The sequence below is a fragment of the Phoenix dactylifera genome, chromosome 2 (genome assembly GCF_051530095.1).
Source record: "Phoenix dactylifera cultivar Ajwa chromosome 2, Ajwa_hap1_PhDact_Kaust_v1.1, whole genome shotgun sequence".
Classification (NCBI taxonomy): Eukaryota; Viridiplantae; Streptophyta; class Magnoliopsida; order Arecales; family Arecaceae; genus Phoenix; species Phoenix dactylifera.
The window spans coordinates 7363889-7385337 of NC_143191.1; the positions used below are offsets into that span (position 1 = coordinate 7363889).

A 21449-nucleotide genomic window follows, 5' to 3' on the forward strand; every position below is an offset into this window, starting at 1 on the left:
ATATTCCTAGGAAGGAAAATGCTTCCCGCGAACCAAACGAGCCCTAAGAGGGAAAGAGGGAGAGACATGGCCAGCCTCCCCCATGGCGGCGACCTCCAACAACAATAGTACCAGTAGCAATGACTCCGGTCCTTAGCAACTTGAGTAGGGCTACATACGGCGATGGTCATGGTGACCAGCCAGATGGGAAGGAAGATGACTCCTATTGGGATTCTTCCTCCCCCATCCCACATGCCATGCACGCAGTCAGCCCAATGGCTGGCCCAGCTCAATCCAAGCCAGTCTATGCCAAAACAAAAATCAATTCTCACATAAGCAAAGTGTTGGCACCAAAACCCTACTTAACAAAGATGGAGATCTGACAGTTGATGGCGGGTTTGCTCGAAAAGGGAGTCTAACCTATGAGCAAAAAAAATGATCAGAGGTTGCGAGAGCTAATTCATCAGAGAACCCTTTGATTCCTAAGTCAAGCAAAGTTTTGGCAGAATAAAAGAGTAGCAAAAAAAAGATCTCAAGAGCAGAGTGACAATATGAGCTAAGCTATGTGTTTAGTGCATACCTAAATCCTCGGTCCCTATATATAGAGAGTTGAGGGTATACATCTATTATGATGGGGCTCCAAGATCAAAGGACGAGCTGTAACCATCCTTCCTTATCTAGATCCCCTTAATTGCATGGAGCAATAATTAATCCTCTTGTCTTGCCTAGAATTCAAATCTAGCATACCACATATCAAATTATCATTGGACACCGAATTCGAGCAATAACCATCGCTAGGTGTCAAATTGGGCTACATCACTTGGCCCCACTTTCGAGTTTGATGGCTTGGTCCATCTCGCGCACCTCCTCTTTCTACTTGACAGTCATCAGATGTCCTAAGGTCTTTCACTTCTTTCTACTGCTAATGAAGTGACCAATGAACATATGGCTAAGCCAGTATAAGAAGCTAATCGAGCCAAGTCGAAGGCTTGAATACCATAGTCGAATAGCTTTTCTGAGTGTAGAAGAGAAAAGCTCGATGCATAATAGCATTGGTTGCTCCTTGCAGAATCATGAGAGACTTGGAGATCTCTAGATAATCCACCAGATCTGGGTGTCATCATAGTGCTTGAATTGAGACATCATAAATCTCCTTGATAGGGGCTCCTCCAAAATTTATCTAGTGAAGGGGGGCTCATTGGCAACCTCCAGGTTGTTACCAACTTCTATGTTCCTTCCCCTTAGCACTTCAATCTTATTGTTCATTCGTTCAAATTTGCAGTTGAGGTTGTCCTCCCTCCCAGAAAACCTCTTGGGTCAGCATGCAAAGGAGTGATCAGGGCTAGAACACATTTTGAAATGGGTTCCAGAGTGGCTGCATCATTGGCCTCACTCAGGATTCTTAAGGTGAGGATAACAGCTGCTCTAAGTTGGGTTGTCTAGAAGGTTTAGCTTGCTGACTAGAGGATCGGTTGCTTGCTGCTGTAGGCTCTACACCATGGTCGTGAGGGCTTGCACTTACCAGATGACCAGGTTGAACTACTTAGCATTAACAGCCCTTGGAGCTGACTGAGGGTCCTTAGGAGGTTTTAGAAGGTTGAGGCCGCCATTAGCTACAACGAGAGCTAGGGGACTAGCTAGATACCCATCTAAGCTTGGTGGATGGCCTCTTGGTTGTTGCTTCTCTTGGACTTCATGGATTCAAACTTTCTTTTGCTTCATTCCCACAGATGGTGCCAAGCTATTGCCACCAAAAGCTAGTCAATGGAGGGTCTACTATGAGAGGGAGTCCAACCTATGAGCACAGAAAATATCAGAGGTTGCCAAAGTTGATCCATTGGGAGACCCTTCAATGCCTAACTCGGGTAGGGCTTTAGTAGAATAGAAGAGTAGAGGAAAGAAAATCTAAAGAGCAGAGTGATAGTATGAGCTAAGCTATATGATCGATACATATCTAGGTCCTTTGGTCCTATTCATACAGAGGTGAGGGTGTAGATCTGAGAACAAGTTGTAACCATCCATCCTTATCTAGGTCCCCTCAATCATACAAAGTAGTAACTAATCCTCTTGATTTGCCTAGAATTCAAATCTAGCATGCCACCTATCGGATTGTCATTAGATGCTAAATCCAGGCTGTAACTATCGTTGGGCATTGAATCCAACCTACATCACAAAGTAAATACAATAGATATAGCAAACAATTGGTATGTTCCCATGAGCATATGCCAAAGTATTGGCAAAAGCTAGGAAATTTTCAAATTGTAGTGACATGAGTCTAGAAAATAGGTAAGAGTGCCGATTTTACTTGGGAAACAAGAAAATGTGTAAAAAGTGTCCATTTCTTCTTTATTTTTCTTTTAATTTGGTAAAAAAGATTCTCCAGACTTCAACTAAGCAGACGTGTAACAAGACATAAGGAAGCAAACTACTTCTTACCACTTCTATATTCTACTATCTATTTGTTCTCATGCACTATCTTACCACATGCATGCTCATCAACCTTGATCTTAGACTTAATCCTAAGGGAACCTAGCAAGCACTTAACACCTTATCTCCATCTCTAATTTCAATCAAATGATTCCCAACCCTATAATTTCTTGTTTTATATGGTTAGTCTAGTTATCCCTACATCCTCTCGCTGTCTCTCCAACTTCACCACTAGGGTAAGCTAAGGAAACTCTCATCATCTCATAAATATATTTCTTCCTAAAAGACAAAATCCTAGGGTGCCTCAGATCAAAACCTAAATGTGCCAGGGGTTGATCATAGAAGGCAGGGCAATAACGATGAAGGAATGTTATGCCTAGACCCTCTCTATCTAGCTAACTCTTCATGTAAGTAGCGACATCAACCCATGATTTTTTCTATATAAAAGCTTCGATTTATAAAGAGAAAACTAAGCAAGAATGCCCTCAAGTTGTAAGTGTTAGCTCACTTCCTTCTTTGGTTAGGAACCGTTAAGATTCATAGATAAATCATTTCATCCATTAGTTTAGGTTTCTTATTATCTCCTTAAGAAACATGGATGGCAACTCTGTCCCTCTCTTCCCCTTCATCACCCTCATTTGACATAGGTGCTTTTTGGATAGGCACAAAAATATACTATTATCCAAAAAGCAAAAGCTGGACTATTGGATTCTTACTGTAGTTCAAATATATTTTTATAATCCAATCCCGATTATTTGCATCCCGATTACAATGATATTTTGGCATGCTTGCATAATTTTTTATATTTTTAGTTCAAATATATTTCATTCAATTTGTCATTAGTCTTTAAATTGATAGCAACCAATTATAAAACTTTCAAGCAGCTTGTGCAATGGACCCCAAATTCCAAGTTTTCATGTTTACTTTATAAATTTCCACAATGATTCTGGCATAACATACCCCCTTTTGAAATTCTCATTCTCCATCATAATGGAGATGAAAGTTATTATTGATTATTGCAGTAAAATTTTAAATATAATAATAGTAAAATAATAACGTTATTCAATAATATAGCTAACTGCTTGCAGAATAAATTATTAATTTTCGTAAAAATGATTATCTGAATTTAATTGATGCAATATTAATCATGTGAATAGAAAATAGAAAATAAGTTTCCCTGCCAACAATTATTAGCTGAGGATGTTGGTACATCTCCTTTAAGAACTTTCCATCAAAGGATGTTCAGAGTTTCATTCTGAATATTGATAAAAAAGAAAAGTATTGTTCCTGCAACAAGATAACATCTTAATAACATCTGTCGTTTTTAATGACTCTATCGCAATATAAGATCATTCTATCACACCTCTATTGACCTGAGCAAAACATCACTCTGCTGCTCCTAGCAGATCAGCATGCACCAGTACTACCAGTAAAAATCCGACACCTGTATGATGTAGCCCGAATCCGTTGACCTGAAACGTGTCAAACAACTGTTTGTGGATCGCTGAAGATACCGACTTGTAGGATTGGGAGGTGACCGCAACGCGGTCTGGTCGCGGTTTTCAGTTCCCGCAACGGTTAAATCCGGTCCCATAGGGAAAACCGCCGCCACTGTACAGAACTCCGTCCATTGACTGCAGTCCAGTCTTTTTTATTCTCTTACCAAATCCGTCGATCTATTCTCTTACAAGAAGAAAACGTTCCCGTCCAAATCACCACCACCCACCAAACCCTAGGGCGCCTCTGGACTGGGCTGTTGAAGTCTCTTCGCTTCCTTTCTCCAATTTCATCAACTTTTCTTGCAGGAAGATTGGATTTTGGGGATTCCGGACTGATTAATCTGGCTTCCAGATGAAGTTTTTTGGTGTTTTTGGTGGGTAATCTGTCAATAATGGCTCCGTATCTTCTGGTTTTGGTGATTTTGGTACATATACAATGGAATTTGTTAGCTGGGTCGTCTGCGACCTATTTGATGGATTGTGGGACTGATCGTGTCGGCTATTTGAAGTCGACGGATCAGTTTGAAGTCTATATCGGTCAGAAGAAGGCGGAAGATGTCGGTTTGATCTGTGAAGAGTTAGAGTTGTGTTTTAGAAATGGATGTTCTATCTGTGACTCGAATGAAGAGGCGTGGGCGAGAATTGGCAGGGAGTACTGCAATCGGGACTTTTCGGTCTCTGCCCGTCTGGAGAGCGATATAGTTTCTGGTAATTCTGGTCTTCAGAACTTTTTTTGGGGGGGCATATTGGTTTCTTTACCTTTCGTTAATCAAGGGATTATGTCGTGGAACAATTCTTCGTGTCGATTTTAATTGTTTTAGATCCTATGGAAGTCTTTGAATTGAGATTTTAGGAGCATAATTTTTAATAAGACTTTGGAAGAGAGGCACCATGCAAGGAAGAAGCTGCAAAATTTCTATACTTACAATCACTTACGGCGGACAGGGAATCGTGTAACGTTTAGCATAGCATCTCCAACTTCCAGCCTCTTACGATTCTTTCCTTCCCGTCTGGTTTGTGGAATAATTGCCTTGGACATGCTTTCTTGCCCACCTCAAGACTACACTAGGAGATGTCTCATGTTAGTCAAATTATATGTGCTGCAAAATAAAATAGCACTTGGTTCTCCCTTTTTCATTTAGCGAAGCTAAGCTTTTGGCTTCTTTTGATCATCTGCACTACAATATTTAGGGCCATGAATCTTAATTTTTGTAGGTGATTATAGTTATCAGGTTGCTTTCCTATTGAACTTTCCTACTTCAAGTAGGTCTACTTTACATGTCGTATCGCATCCTTGCATCTAGTTTTGCAAATCCATTAATGGATTTTAGTATCATGGTGCAAAATAATACTAATGAAGGAAGCTTGGTCATGTTCTCAAGATTACTAATGCATTTTTCCTTCTAAATATATGTCCCATGTACCTCATCTATCTTGTCAATGACACCGCATGATTCATTTTTAGGTGCAAACCTTGTTATGGTCTTTGTACTTCTCAACTTTCTTATGTATCTTAACAATTCAAATGTACATGCATTGCCCTTTACCTTTTCCCTATGGCAAACATCTTAAGCCTCCGTTTGGTTGCTAAGGCTGTCTTACCGTGTTACAACCAATTCTTGCACCTCAAGTTGCAAGTTTTGGAGTAAATCACAATCTTATGGCATTGACTCTGATAAATGCACAGTTGCTGAGATGAACGTTCTATCACATATATGAATCACATGCACAGGCTCCTATTCTGAATAATTGAATGAAGAAGATATCATGGATAGATACCATTCTATCCACTTCTTAAAGACTTTAACCTGAGGTGGACCTCTGCTAAGAGTTTTCCATGAAAGTGACTTGACCATGTAAAGAAGTAGTAATTTCTTTGAGCAGAAATAATGGATGCTAAGAATATAGCTTAGTAGTAGTATGAGTTGTGGGAGATGAATTAGCAATAATGTCTATAAGATGTGATGAGAAGCTCAAGCGGACATGATGATGGTGGGGAGATCACAAGCAAGGGGCACCAATATGGCTGACAAAATGAAGCGACAACAGTGCATTGGGAAGATGATGTAACCAATGGAGATCAGCATGGAGCAATGTTGTGACACTTTAACTAGGATGACAAAAAATCTCTGGGTGCCGCTTATAGGAGATAATCTACTAACGGACACAAAACACAGCAAAGCAGGTCTTGAATCCTTAGGAACATAGTGTGAAGGAAATGAGTAACCAATGGATGGCTTCCATGGTCAAGAAAGTAGCTGGTCCTTGATACAATGATCTCAAGGCAACGAGTGTTATTTGTTTTTTGGTGTATATTGTGGAAATGAACTATATATCATTTGGCTTTGCCTATAGACTGGAAAAAGTCTACAAGATATAATGGTGCATTAAATGAGTTAGAAAAATAATAAGATCAATCATCAGTTGACCAGCTAAATGTTCCAAATATTTTTGGCACTTTTTAACTTCATGGGAACAAAGTTGAATGGTGTATTGATGATGTCTTTGGTATGTATATAAAACACTCTTGATTGTATATGGTCCAATGAACAAACACTATTTAATCCATTTAAGTTTTTAAAAAAAATTCAATTTTTCTGGTTGATGTTAAGCTTGTCATCTGGATAAGCTTAACATTGGTGATGGAGACAGGCTTAGTTTATCGAATGAGACCTTTTACTTTACCTTTTGCTGCCTTATATCTATGCAAATGAAATGATTTTTTTTACAGTGTATGACTGCTTTTTTTTTGGTGCCCTTTGTAGTGAACCTACTTAGATTGAAAGGGAGAAAGTTTTTGCTTCAACCGTTAGTAAATGGTACCATCACTGATAAGCTAAGCAAAATGAGTCAGACACAGGAGAAACAGCAGCATCGTGATTTTGATTTGGCGCCAGATCATCTTATGCTAGCTGTACCAGGAATGTTCCTTCTATGTTGGGCTATACTTTGTCCTTGCTTTCATTCAAAAAGAAAAGATGTGAGTGAGCATCCTGTTCTAGCCAGAGAGATGCATTCAAGTAAGTTAATTAAGCACAATTTTGAAGTCTGAATTTTAGTAGCATATAGATTGTTATACATTAGCATTATATGAGTAGCTTTAAGCCTGTTAGTGAAAGTTTTAACTGATATTTATTGGCTTATTTTGTTGCCTCAAAAATGAAGATTATTCCTTTAATGGAACATTCTTTTTCCTCTTCATGTTGACTCCTTATAAGCCTAGAGTAAGTTTGGAGATTTGCTCCTTGGTTGCACGTGCTTAATCTACAGCCATCAAGGTAGGTTTTCTACCAGCCAACATACTTTCTAGGTTTAATGGCAGGTCTCTTTCTTGCCTTAAGTTGTCTAGTCGAAGAATCTGGAACCAATACCTTACTTTAAGTTCGTAAGTAGTAGTAAAATCCCTTTGTGCTGTTTTCTTGACTTGTGCACCAAATCCGCCCATTTGATAGAAAAGGCTTCGATCATATTGGTGATTAATATATTGTTCTATCTGCTGCTATTTATGTTCTCTATGCAATTATTGCTTTTATCTAACTAAACATATTCCATAGAAAAAAAGAAAAAAATATTTGGTATTTCTCTTCGCACAGTGCCATTGCACAGCATGGCTGACTTCAGTTTTTGTTGACATCAATAAAAAGCATCAGGTTCTCTTAATGACCTTGGCAGACATGTCTTTAAATCGTTCTCTGAATAGGCAAGCCAGGCAGTAGAAGGCAATAATGCAGCAGATAGAATGAACTAATTCTTTCTAAACCCTGTGAGCTTGATTGCTGATATCCTGCGGACCTGTGCTATGATCTCATGGTTTATATGAAATAAATGAAAGATTTTGTTTCTTAAAATGAGAGAACTCGTTACTTTCTGTTATCCAATGCATCATAATAAAGAAAATCTTTAAGCTACACAGGAAAACTGAAATTTCACAAATATTGATTCTAGAGTTTCTGGCTTGCCTACTAAATGTTCAGCCCTTCTTTTTTAAGATTAATAATCGGTTTATGTATTGGCTCTCTGAATTGGCCATGGAGGATCATGTGTTGCTGCAGTATTTTGAGATAATGCCTCGGTTTCTCCCTTACAAAGCCCTATTCTGTCACTGGAGGTATAGAATGACTGAAACCTTGACTCAGAACCTTATGGGATGACTGCTAAAAGCTCCAATCCTTCAGCCTGGTTTCTTCTTGACGAGGAGAATCCTGCTTCTCTAAGGATATTACCAGAAAATGAATCAAAAATTTTTAAGGCAAATGAAGATCATTAATTTCTTATATATTAAGTAATGTTGTGTATATTTCATTAGGCAGAAGGAAAGAGAAATGAGCACTTTACAGTTAGAAGAAACTCTCGGATCGAAACTATGATATTAATTACTAGAATGTTTTTATACTCTTGTGGAAAACTCATATGTTGTTATGCATAAATCAATATATACTCACACTTTTTTATGGTTAAATTATATCTGTGGAGCAGAAAAATTGGCAATGTGAGATAATAAGATAGAAATTCATCTTTTACCCTCTATTTGGTATGAAGGATGGATTAGATGAAAGATGGATAGGAGAGGAAGGATGGATAAGAGAGAGGATGGATGGGTCTTCTATCGTTCATTCAGTGTGTTTGGTGAAACATAGAAGAATAGATGAAAATGATTCTCTCCTCTGTTTGGTATAGAAGGAATGAAAAAAAGGATGAATGATATTTGGATGACAAATTTAGTAAACTATCCTTTAATAAAAAGTATCATTATTATCAAGTTATAACACTTATTTATACTAAAGAAGTAGGGTAATATATAAACTTATTATCTTTATAATTTGTAATTATATAAAAATTAAATAAATATTTAATTTTTATTTAATTTTAATAAATAATTTTATAAATATATATTTTTTTAATTATATAAATAACTAATTAATTAACGATAATTTTGTCAACGTAAAAACCCACCACTCATATACTCCATCCATCCTTCCTTGCATTCTTCTAATTTGGGAGGATGCAAATTGATGGCCTAGGATGGATGGGCAATCCCTCATTTTTATCCATCCTTCTTAAGATTTTTTGAACCAAATGGTAGATGGGGTCCATATCCTTCCAACCCCATCCTTCCACCCTCTTATGATCCCAACCAAACACAGGGTTAAATTTCTCAGATAAGTTGGAGTCAATAGCATTACCTGAAGGTTGCAGTACTTCTGTAACTAAGCTAGGACCTTTGGGCCTATATATTATTTATTGATGGATTCTATTTACTTATCATCAATGTCAGTGGAAAATTTTACTAACAAATAGCTTTTGATGTTTCAGTGGATTCAGTTTCCTCTTTTGAAAGCTCAACCCCTGAAAGAACACCAAGAAATTCACTAAGAACACCTCCTAGTCCATCTCGATTTTCGCTATCTTCTCAACCAAGTATCATTGGACCATTACATCTCAGCATCGATCAGATTGCCAGACTTACTCAGAACTTTTCATCTTCACTAAAAATAGGTGAAGGTGGTTTTGGAACTGTCTACAAGGCTGAGCTGCCAGATGGTCAGGTTGTTGCTATTAAGCGAGCAAAGAAGGTGATATGTTCTTTTACTTTTCTTAAGACGAAACTCCTTTTCTGTGTCTTTAAAAATTTCATATGCTCAGGATTGCTCTTATGTTATATTATTGATGGTATGCAAATTATGCATTCAACATGTGCTGATTATCCATACGGGAAGCTTATCCAAATGCCCCTAGTTAAGGTTATATTCTGAGCATATCTTCCTACTAACACAGTTTTAGAATTTTTTTTGTGGGGCTCATCCATTTTAATAATTTGCAAGCTTTGCCATGGTTGAGACACATATATTGTGATAATGGTATGATACAGAACATTAGTTTTACCAATTACAAATTTTCAACTCATTCATGTTTAAAGAGAAGTGTTTACGAGATTTACTATGCTTCTCTTTTGCATAACATTGAGTTCTTTATTATGTAAAAAGTTGATCAATTTCCTTGTTCTTTATTATATTAAAAGTTGATCAGTTTCAGTGAGGAGTTGAACTTTTTCTTTTACTCTTGAATTAGTTAATGCTTGCATATAATAGTGCTTTTCTGTTATTTCCTGATTCTCTGCTGATTAATGAATGAGAAGAGAAGATGATACTGACCAACAAAGCCATTGTATATTTTTATGATTTGTAAGGAATTTAAATTCTGGAAAAGATATTATCAAACTAATAACATGTACTAAAGTTGCTAGTCTATGAAATGACAATTTATAATTTTGCAATGCACATCATCAATTCAACTATGGAAACGCAATCTGTTGGAAGTTACCACCTCATTTTGATTGTTTTGAGTAAGGTTTGCCATGCCGATCAGTACCGGTACATACCGACCGTACCGTACTGGTACCAAATCAGTATAGAGTACGGGGGATATACCGATACTCGATTCATTGAACTAGCTGCCATACCAAACATACTGAGACTGTAATACGATGGTATTGGTACGAGGTCCAGTACCGAGATAGCGAACCTTAGTTTTGAGCGAGAAATAACAATAGTGATGAAGCTCTCACAATTTGGTAACCTTCAAACTGTATTTATCTATTTAAATCCAAAACTGATCTGACTTAAAATCCTTGTTATATGGTAAATTGATAAATTATCAATAAACCCCCCACTTTTAGCATTTAACTCTTTCTCTCTTTGTATATGTGTCTGTGACATTACATATTATGAATCCTTTGTTCATTTTATAAGGAAGTAATCATTATCAATGATGAATATTTTTCTCTCAAAATATTATGTAGTTGTTCGCTGTTATAATTTAATTTTTGACAGGAACGTTTTGCTGACCTACGAGCTGAATTTAGAAGTGAAGTTGCACTTCTCACCAAAATTGAACATAGGAATTTGGTCAAGTTACTTGGCTACACTGATAATGGAAATGAACGTATTATCATTACTGAGTATGTTTCAAATGGTACTCTCCGGGAACATCTTGATGGTATGTTGTGAATGTTCAAATTCTTAAATATCACATCAATTATGTAACTTAGAATTGTTAAATAAGTTGGTTTATTTGGCAGGTAAGGGTGGGAGGATTTTGGACTTCAGTCAACGGCTAGAAATAGCCATTGATGTTGCTCATGGTTTGACATACCTCCATCTATATGCAGGTGAGCTGCTATTGATTCATCATGGAGGATAGATTCTTACTTTACCCCATGTTTGAGAAAAGAAGTTTTCAGCTATAATCATTACACATATATATGGACACTAGTAGCATGGGGTGCACTTTGTCTTGATTCCGTGTAGGCCTTTTTTCTTTCACTTGGTGACTTGATGTTAGATGACTATGATGTTTACTTGTAATGTGATTTTTGTCAGTGGACTTTTGATTGTTTTCGGTCCCTTTGTGAAGCCAAAAATGCCCCTCATCTCTTATTTGTCCCTTTTAATTTGTCTTTCTATTTCTCCTTAATGTGGGGTGTACCTTTCTCCAACTTAGCATTCCTTTTATCTGACACATTTTATTGATCTTCTTGCCATTACATCTCAGACAGGGAGTCACAAAGTCATTCTCGTGGTTGAACAATTTGCTCTCAAGGCTGCAAAAAGCACTGTTTATGTTTTCAATATCATCTATTTAGACACTGCTGGTGCTGGTCACCTTACCTATTAAATGACAAATTATTGCCAAATGTACTTTGATGCATATTACGTTAATGCCTTCCTATCAGTTTTAGGACTTTTCTTGCGAACTACAGTGTCAAGACTACAAAGTATAAATGGTTATATCATCTTATTTGGGTCTTTTTCCTGATTACCGTTTAAATTGTGGCACATTCTTTTATAACAAGTTATAGGCATCTTAGTTTGCAACACATGGAGAGTTGTTTGAACACCAAGGATTCTGATACAAAACCCCAAGGGTTCAGATACTGCTAGTGGGCTCGATACTAGTCGTGCCTAGTATATTGTATCACAGTGGTACCAGAAGTTCTATGCCAGCTGGTACATTGTTGACCGGATTTTAATTTACTCGTTGGACAAGAAATATTTTAAAAAATAAGAATGAAAAAGCAATTTTGAAAATTTGAGACTTATTGTGGTCTTTCTTTTTCTCAAAATATATATTAGAGCATAGGTTTTAGATGCCATCATCATATCATACACAAAGTTCGATATATCTAGGGGTACATTATTAATTCTAAATACTGTACCTGACCTGGAAATGTTAAAGAAGGTGTTATGAATATAAAGCTATTAAATCCATGAACCAGTCATACACCAGATAACAAGTCAAACTCATACTGGTATGGCATGCGAACCAATTTGTACAAGACCATTTTGAGGTTGTAAAAAATTTTGTTCAATACAACTTTGTCTATTTGCTCCTTGACCTCTCAATAGAAGCTATTTGGTTCCTAACATGTCCTTGTTGATTCAACCAATCTTCTTTTGGCCTTAATGTTGAATTTCAACCAAATTGTGCCTATCTTGAAAAGTCTCTGCATACATGAATAAGCGACTGGTGTTGGTTTCACAATCGAATGGTTTAGCTATATGGAATTTTGCCTGGATCTGTTAAATTAGGCTCTGGTATTGGTCTTGGCATGTTGAATGAGGTCCATGCCTGTTATTATATCCTGAGTATTAGAAAATACTGATTAAGGTGGGTATTGATAGTAATAAGTCACAACTATGATCTATATGAGATCAGCTCTGGTTTTCTTCATGTAAAACTGTGTATAGAGCCAAAAGAAATCTGTGGATTACCATGATCATAGCAGCATTCAATATATAATGTGAGAGAAAACTTTTGGACTTGTTTGACTTCAATATTTATTATCATAAAGTACATGGCTTTTTTCTATTTTAATTTAGTTTTAGGAATACTAGTGATCCTGAATCATTTATATATCAGGATGGATGCATGTGTATGAGATTAGGGTCCGATATGGAGTGGATGTATTGGAAAATTTACCTTTTTGAGTTATGATTATACTTCAATACATTGTGACTTTTTTCTAAGTGACTCCTCCCTCAGCCATTTTCTACTGGTGGTTCTCGAACATTTCATATCTAACCAATTTTCTTTTTGGTATCATGTCCTATTAGAGAAACCTATAATTCATCGAGATGTCAAGTCATCAAACATTCTGCTGACAGAAAGCTACAGAGCAAAGGTGGCTGACTTCGGATTTGCAAGAACTGGTCCAATGGAAGCAGATCAGACTCATATTGAGACCAAAGTGAAGGGCACAGCTGGATATGTGGACCCAGAATACCTTAGGACATATCGCCTCACACCCAAGAGTGATGTTTACTCCTTTGGCATACTGCTTTTGGAAATCCTATCCGTACGTCGTCCGGTAGAAGTGAAGAGAAAGGCTGATGAAAGGATAACTGTTAGATGGGTAAGCATAGCAGATCTTCGCTACGAAATCATTTTGATAAATACTATGATGGTTACTAACTTATTATTAGAAAATTTAATAAAGTCACAAGCTATTCTGATGTTATCCTTAATTTTTATCGGGAAGGAAAACTAAACATGATATTTGTATGGTTTGAAGATCAAATTTTAGCACATGTTTTTCCACCTCCATCTAAACCTGTGCAACTTGGTGATTCAGGCCTTCAACAAATATAACGAAGGCAATGTGCGAGGCATATTGGATCCTCTGTTAAAGGAAGTGGTAGATGAGGAGGTACTAAAGAGGATTTTCGGTTTGGCCTTTCAGTGTGCTGCTCCTACCCGAACTGATCGGCCTGCAATGAAGGAAGTTGTAGAACAGCTGTGGGAGATAAGGAAAGATTATGCTAGGAGTCGTAGGAGAGCATGAAAAGCAGCTATGCTTATCTGTAAGTTTAAAGGCAAAATTATTGATCTGACCGATAGGGGATCAGCTATTTGTATCAGATTGTTGTCGTTTCTAGTATACGATGTTTTGGGCATTCAGATGCCTTGTCAAGTTCTTACATTTTCATAGAGAGCATAACCTTATTTGGAGAGTGGACAGGTTTGTCAGCTGTTGATAGAAGGACTTTATTTTTGTACTGGAAAGTTTGATGATATAGTTTTAAACCTGGAAGCTTTGATAATTCTTACTTCCAACTAAAAGTTTTTGGGGTTATGCTGTATTTAACTTGCTCAGAATTTATATTGAGAGATGCATCCACGATCGTTGCATATGTTCATCATCATATCCAGATTGATGTATATATTATGATACCCTAAAGATGAACTGTGAAATTTTGGTTATTTGAAACTCGTGTAATCCAATGCCATCATGAAACTCAGAGCAGCAAACCATAAACCATCAAGCCTGCTCCTCAATATGGAGGTCAGCTAGCAAGGCATGCCACAATGTCATAGCTGGAGTCTGACACATAAACCTCAATCATATACAAAAAGAACGGTCCGAATGATTTATGTTACAGGTCCACAAGAACAACCACTGAGACAGGCTACAAAGTTGAAGCAGCTATACGCAAAGATGGAAGTCATACCTTATCATATTAACGTCGACATCTATTTACCGTCTCAGAAAGCTTTTATAAGCCCTTGGTTCATGCCGTCTTCCACCATGGATTGCTAATGGTATTTAATGTCTTCGCTCTTAATCAACAAAAGCATAGGATAATTTGAAATCACATCTTATAATTTGCAACCAGTTTCCTTTATTATATACTACAAGGAGACCTTTGTACATGGAATGTGGAGGTCGTTCGCTACCCCCATGGCCAGCTCACTTTTTCATGGTGTTTGGAATCTTTGGATTTCCAATTCGCTGCATAACAGTGCCTTCACAGCATATAGATCAGATACTGGAGGAATATCTTGCCACCGGATTTCATGTTAAACGCAATCAATTGATGTTTAGATCATCCGTATACGTTTATATTACAATCAAAATAAAAGACTTGTATGCGGTTGGGGCAACTATCACAAACAAATCAACAGATTCAGAATCTTTTGCCAGTTATTTTCCCAAGGGAAACTCAATACTTCAACATGCAATTTTATATTAATATTAAAATGCAGTCGCTGATATATGACAAAAACTATCATCTAAAAGTTGAATTCTTGGACATCAAACTCCAGTATGAGACTCAAGAAAGCATACAAGTGGCTATTGCTCTGAAATCTGGAGATAATCAGATTATTTTGTGGTACTACTTGCTATCAGAAGCATACAAGGCTAAAAACCAACCCATGTTAACTAACTGATTGAATAATGATGTCCTCTGTAAAAAATATTAACTTGCAACAGATATCTAAACTAAGAGTGGCGTTGAATCCTGTATAATACAATTGAGTATACATCTCCAAAGGCACTTTGGAAGGAGAAATAGAATCTGTCTCCTCTTGTGTCTGCTTCCTCAAATAGTTTGATATTGACTCTGCACATATAGAAAAACTTTGGAGAGATTTCTTGTAAGCTGTACCCGTTTCCCAAAAATGCTTAATTTCTAGATATGACTCGCTTCCTTTAATATCCACCATTTGAAAGGTAAATGCAAAAAGTTAGATGTTCACCAATTGGAGGAAGAAAATCTGAGGCCTTACCATTATTCTGGAATGGTTACAATCAAACTTCTATGCGGAAGTGCTAACAGAGGCTGCTAAAAAATTTAGTAATAGTGGACCTTCCGAATCGCAGTCTCTTCCATCTGCTCTTCAACAGGCAAGGATGCAGTCCCAGAATATGCTCAGGCATGAAATCATGCCTTGTCAATATGCCCACTACAGGTGCCCTCTGCAGTAACTCAGTGAGTATCAGAGATGGAAACAAAGCCAGATACGGACACTAAAAATTCTTAATATCTATCAAAAAATTGAAAAAGACTATAAAAAAGATACCAGAATTTATCTTGGCAGTAGCCAGTGACTTAGGTTTTAGATGTACTCTGATAAAGGTGGTGGAGACATAGTTTATATTAGACACAATGTCACTTACTGAAGAGGACTTTGGAACAACCAAGAGGTGCCTTAGACCAACTTCACGGAAAAGTATGAGAGCTTTTGCCAGTGACATAGTCTCGACAACAGTGTAGGGTGAAGTGTTTGTAAATGGATGCAAATCAATGTACATTTCCATCTCTTCTGTAGTCAGCTCTATATTGTCGATGCTGTCACGCTTGCCAGAGCCGCGCTTGGCAAAATCATCAGCAGAGAACTGTTTTGAAGCATCAACCCCTGAGAGTGCACAAGTATGAAGAAACTCTCTTTTCTTTAATAAGACAAGTAGGTGTGCACGAAGAACTAGGCCAAATAGCACAGGTGAGTCAGAAAATGGAGGCTCGTCGATAACAGGGAATCCATGATGGCCAGTTGTTTTCAGAACATGGACTATATTACCAACCTTCTCTACACCATGAAATATCTGCAAAGGACCAGTGACCACATCACTGACCGTGAGCTGCCTCATGTAGGGTTCTGCATGGGCTTCAAGATAAGGCAGACCCTTCAATTTGACAATCATATCATAGATGTTTGCATTAAAAGTGTCGGCCACAGTTTTGGATATGAGCAAAACAAGCATGACCAGGGGAAGCAACAGGAGATTGTTGGTCAACTCTAGGATGATTACACATACAGAAACAGTCATCCTCATTGATCCACCTAGAAGGGAAGCAGATCCAAGGATTGCAAAAAGCCCATGGTCCAGAGTTGAATGTCTACCCATAAGCATCCCAACGAGGCGTCCATAGGTCGCACCTGTCAGAATGAGAGGAACGAAGAGGCCAGAAGGAGCAACAAGACCATAGCTCACAATCCCTAGGAAATAAGAGGTAACAAAAAACAACAAGATCGAAGATTTTTGGAACACAGAATCTGTGCCAGCACTATAGAGGTTTCTAATTGTGTCATCATTGGTGTTGAAAAATAAGCTAGCCAGATCATTGTATTGGTTAGGCGGGCACTGGAACTTCTTGAAATTACCAGACCTGCCTATTGATGGGCAATCTTCTGATTGGTCAGCTGGGCAAGGTCTACAAGATGCAAGCCAGGGTAGCCCGAAAAGGCAACAGGATGTGAATATGGAAATTGTGGCAGCAAGAAGCAATTTGTAGCCAGTGCCTTTCCTGAAAATAAATGGACAAATATTTCCAAGATGAACAATATATCACTTTGCAAAATTTGCAGAACTTAGAAAAACATATTTGAAGAATAGTGCCTTTAAAAGATAAAAACATTAATAAACTATTTTACATATGAAATGATTTTTTTTTTGGCTGTTGAAGGACGTTTGGTTATGCAATCAATGATAAGCTCCACGATTCGTCACTTGTTAAAATTCTTAGCGTGTCTCAAGAAACATTGAGCTAATCAAAAGAAAGAAAAGGAAACGAGGGAGAAAGTGATACATACTCATTGATAAGATTGTAGATTCGAAGAACCTTGTCCAGGATAAAATTGTAGAAACTCCCCAATATTCCTCCAATGATTCCTAAAAGGATCGCTGGCGGTAAGTCCACCAAGTGATAAGCAGCAGTATCTGAAGTCACATCAAACATTATAAGCCCACCCTTTCCAAACAAACCACACTTGCCACTTCTACATATGTCTATCAGTGCCCTAAGCACAACAGCAACTACAGCTGCTGTGAAGAATGCTCTCCAAAGTAGGGCACTTCTCCACCTGTAAAGCCAAGGACCAGTATCAGAATCATGAAGACAGTGTGAAAAACGCTGCTTATGGAAAGCACGAAACTAAGTCAGGGTTAAAGTGCCTGATCTGACAAGAAATGAAGCAATTCCTAAGTAATCACTGATGCATATTTCAAGGTGGACAAACTGTCAAAACTTTTAGTTTTTTCCTTTCTTTTAATCACTGCTATTAGAAAATGAAACAAAAGTTTCAGTCTGTATTTTGAGGAAATATTAGATGACTAACACATATAGAAATACTACTTACCTATGACAACTTTGGTAGTTGAGATTACATTCGCTCATATCTAATTTTGAGAAAAATATTCACTGGCTTTCATCATAGAAAACCTACTCACTGATTCCCTCTTCAGAGCATAAACAACCTCCAGGACATATATATAGAACAGCAAAAGAACGTATATAGCTGGAAGTGAACTATGTAATACCATGATGATACTGATTCAAGGGCAAACAGAACACCACCGACCGGCGCTCGGAAAGCAGCAACAACCCCAGCACCAGCCCCACAAGTTACCAGATCCCGCCGATCTCTGTCATTCTTGAAATACCTCAGCCATTTACATGTCAAGTGGAATTTACGGGACCCGCCCTGCCCGAGTATAGATGCTATGCACGCTCCTGTATGCACCATTGGGCCTGCCTTGCCCACATGGAGAGATGACGACACCGCAGCAATGCAACCAACTACCTGTCGATCCCAACTAACATTCAAATCAAACATTTTGCTCAATTAAAGTGGAAAGCTTTCTCCAATTCACTGTTTGTAACAAGCATGCAACATATATCATGTTTAATGAATCATTATTCAAGTCTCAGAAAACACCTCCATATAGACTGTGCTTCAATTGTTGATGGAAACGAACTGTACAAGTACGGTAATTCCGACCTCTTGCTTTCATCAAACCTTTTCTTTCCCTTTTTTCCGATAGTTAGGTGAATAAAACAATATAATGATAAAGAACCAAAGGAATTTGATTCAGCAAAGCATAAACTAAACAGGGTAATGAAAAATGACCAAGCACATCAATGAGAACTTGCAGACCAGGAAGTGAATGCTTTAATTACAGGGTTCGAAAAAGGGCAAGAAAGTTTTTGCTACTGACTCAAATCAGAGTTTATAAATCTCAGCTGATAACTGGATCACAGAGAGTAGAGCTCAAAGAGAACTCAATCACGGATATGAAAAATTTGTTCGTTTGTGTAACCTGATTACAAGAAAAACGCCATTTAACAGGAGGAAACAATTCGGCGATCCCAAAATCTCACCTTTACAACCAGAGTCCTCAGCGAGAATATATCCGGCGCGTCCACGCCATTCAAATAGGCCTTCACTTCCGGTATGCCCGATCCGGCCGCCGCCGGCGCCATGTAAGCCGTGATGACCGATGCGAACATCGTGAGCACGAAATTCGACCCGGCAAAGACCGCAAAGGCCCATCCATACCTAAGAATCCCAGATCAACAACCAAAAAAATCCAATTTTTACAATCAGAACGAAGAAAAATCCGATTTTTACAATCAAAAACAAAGAAAGACGCGATTTTGATCGGATCTACGCGATGGTTTCTTACTTCCTGGCGAGCATCATGTTGGAGGTGACGACGAACTTGACGCCGGCTATGTTCTCGACGGCGAGGTTGTTGAAGAAGCCAACGGCGCCGGCTAGGGCGCCGATGAGGAAGCAAAGGGACCACTTGAGGGTGACGTAGCGGAAGATGTGGGAACGGCCGCGGCTCCGCCAGTCCTGCTTGAAGAAGTCGTTCTCGATGAGCTCGTAGTCGAGACTCTCGATCGGACACACGTGGGCGCCGACGATGGCCACCTGGGATGTCGTGTTCGACGCCGACCGCCGGAGGTCGACGCGGTGCTGCTCGTCGACCAGCATCTCCTCCTCCTCCGCCACCACCGCCGCCGTCGCCATGACAGTGGATCCGAGTCGTCCTTCTCTTCTCTTCTCTCTCTTCTCTCTCTTCCACTAATAACTTCTTTTGTAGGACGCTTCGTCTGTGCGGCTACTGGGAGTACGGGGAGAGAGAGGAGAAGTTGCGCGGAAGAACCGAGTGCAATCGTGGGGTCGTACGGGAGGGAGAGAGAAAAGGGGGTTGGAGAAGTGAACGGGTCGGAGATACGGGGAGGACAAGCTTCTACTGTTAAAGTGGAGTAGGGACTTGAAATGCACCGCATGAGATTTGCTGACATCCTGTACCAAACAGTATAGTGTTGTATATAAAGAGCTCAGAAAAAACGAAAAGAAACTCCATCAGAGCAATGGAACATAGCGGCGAGGAACGGGAGACCGCGTGGGAAGTGTTGTTGCTGCTAAGAATTATGTCCCATACGGCGTCCACCGTCAGGCCATGCACGCCGAAAATCACTGCCGCTTATTTTTTATACAATAATATATCAAGATAAATGTATATTGAATGAAATTTATAGAAACGAGCAGATGCGGCGGCAGCACGCAAGCCATATGGTGCAAACAATGTAAGGTATAATTTTTTCTGCAATGGAAATTGTAATACATTACTTGTGGAGTTATATATGTGTTTTACTTGCTTGTGAGTAGCAGTAATATGGATGGATACACTTGTATATGTTAAAAGTATTAGAAATTCTATTATTATTTGATTCTTTTACACATACATAGATCAAAAATTTGAGATTATTTTTTGTTGTTCTTCTATTGAGGTGGCCTTTATTATTGTGTTAAATGAATCTACATGAGGTTTATAGAAACGAACGGCGGAGTTGGCAGAATGCAAGTCATGCGGTGCAGACAATAAAAAGTATAATTTCTTCTACCATAGGGATTGTAATACATTTGTGGGGTCATATATAGGTTTTATTTAGTTGTGGGTAGCGGTAAGATGTATGGACATGTCTGAATATATCAAATTCTATTTCTATTGAGGTGGTCCTTATTATTGTGTTAAATGAACCCAGCTTGACATTGGTATTTTATTTGCCACGCGAGCACATATTAATGGAAAGGAATTTAAATGATGTTAGTTTCCCACCTTGATAAGGGAAAGTAGAGATGGACATTCAGTGAAGATTTTAAATCCCAAAAGTCAGCCTATTAGGTAAACGATGATCCTATCTTAGCTTTTCCTTGAGCTCCATTCTCTTCTCATGATTGATGCCCTCCTAAACCTTGCATTTTATCCACAAATATTTATTGCTAGGCTTGCTTGGGCACTACCTTCAACCCTACTATTTTCATGCAATCTTGTAAATTTATGTGCATATATTTGGACCTTAATTATGGGGTAAACGATCATGTAGTAGTTGATTATTTAGATCCATATCACTTTATGCCATGCAGTCCTACACAAGCTCGTAAAGTATGGGTCATAACATTTGTGAATTATAACATATTGCAGATAGAAATAGACTACTTTGAGTTTTAAGTGTGTCCTCTTTAGCAAAATTAGAGCATGTGAGAAGTTAAACAAGTAGGCCAACATGAGTTTATCGGCATGGCAATAATCGCTAGAAGTATATTAAAACGCCAAAAATCTATGTCGGGCACACAAGATGTCAAGGGTCCAAATATTGATTCGAGATTATCAGCTTTACTAAAAAAATCCAATCATTTATCTCATTTGATTTCACATGTTCTGCAATCATACAATAAATTTACAAGATATATTAGTTTCTTCTTAAGTAATGAGATGATATGTAGATAAAATTTCTACTAGAATTTTTAAACTTGATCCTTTTCATTTTTTCCCATAATTCATGACTTAGCTATGGATTTAGTGATGGTTTAAGAAGTCAAAACATCATCTCATAAATAATAATTATGTAGTTACAAGTGATGAAATATATTTTTAACAATCTTAAAAAAGTCTGACACCGGACCTCT

At 38.1% G+C, this 21449-nt stretch overlaps 2 protein-coding genes across 6 annotated transcripts; one reads left to right on the forward strand and one right to left on the reverse strand.

Annotated features, from left to right (window-relative positions):
- Window positions 1-3931: 3931 nt before the first annotated feature.
- LOC103715903 (calmodulin-binding receptor-like cytoplasmic kinase 3) lies at window positions 3932-14024 on the forward strand. 3 transcript variants are annotated; one of them, XM_008803694.6, is made up of 7 exons: window positions 3932-4613; window positions 6671-6925; window positions 9219-9478; window positions 10736-10901; window positions 10984-11073; window positions 13019-13317; window positions 13537-14024. In XM_008803694.6, exons 1-7 carry the CDS (start codon window positions 4298-4300, stop codon window positions 13744-13746), a joined length of 1596 nt encoding a protein of 531 aa, XP_008801916.2. In that variant the 5' UTR covers window positions 3932-4297; the 3' UTR covers window positions 13747-14024. The 3 variants fall into 3 exon arrangements, with proteins under 3 accessions (XP_008801916.2, XP_008801917.2, XP_088571290.1); XM_088715164.2 differs by having other exon boundaries at window positions 4024-4279; XM_008803695.6 differs by lacking the exon at window positions 6671-6925 and having other exon boundaries at window positions 4021-4613.
- Window positions 14025-15039: 1015 nt separating this feature from the next.
- Window positions 15040-19978, reverse strand: LOC103715901 (putative chloride channel-like protein CLC-g). Of its 3 annotated transcripts, none has more exons than XR_015975041.2 (7): window positions 19153-19978; window positions 18848-19025; window positions 18007-18269; window positions 17280-17549; window positions 15768-16993; window positions 15474-15663; window positions 15040-15307 (listed from the first exon to the last, which is right to left on the reverse strand). XR_015975041.2 is itself a non-coding variant. In XM_008803692.6 (7 exons), exons 1-6 carry the CDS (start codon window positions 19500-19502, stop codon window positions 15517-15519), a joined length of 2337 nt encoding a protein of 778 aa, XP_008801914.3. In that variant the 5' UTR covers window positions 19503-19939; the 3' UTR covers window positions 15040-15307; window positions 15474-15516. The 3 variants fall into 3 exon arrangements, 2 of the variants coding, with proteins under 2 accessions (XP_008801914.3, XP_008801915.3); XM_008803692.6 differs by having other exon boundaries at window positions 15865-16993; window positions 19153-19939; XM_008803693.6 differs by having other exon boundaries at window positions 15040-15663.
- Between the last annotated feature and the right edge of the window lie 1471 nt (window positions 19979-21449).

Coding starts and splice junctions, on each gene's coding strand:
- LOC103715903 (XM_008803694.6), top strand. CDS start 4,298: ATGGCTCCGTATCTTCTGGTTTTGGTGATTTTGGTACATATACAATGG. Junction 4,614..6,670: donor GGAGAGCGATATAGTTTCTG/GTAATTCTGGTC, acceptor TGCCCTTTGTAG/TGAACCTACTTAGATTGAAA. Junction 9,479..10,735: donor CTATTAAGCGAGCAAAGAAG/GTGATATGTTCT, acceptor AATTTTTGACAG/GAACGTTTTGCTGACCTACG.
- LOC103715901 (XM_008803692.6), bottom strand. CDS start 19,502: ATGGCGACGGCGGCGGTGGTGGCGGAGGAGGAGGAGATGCTGGTCGAC. Junction 19,026..19,152: donor AACATGATGCTCGCCAGGAA/GTAAGAAACCAT, acceptor TGGGATTCTTAG/GTATGGATGGGCCTTTGCGG. Junction 17,550..18,006: donor CTTGAATCAGTATCATCATG/GTATTACATAGT, acceptor TTGGCTTTACAG/GTGGAGAAGTGCCCTACTTT.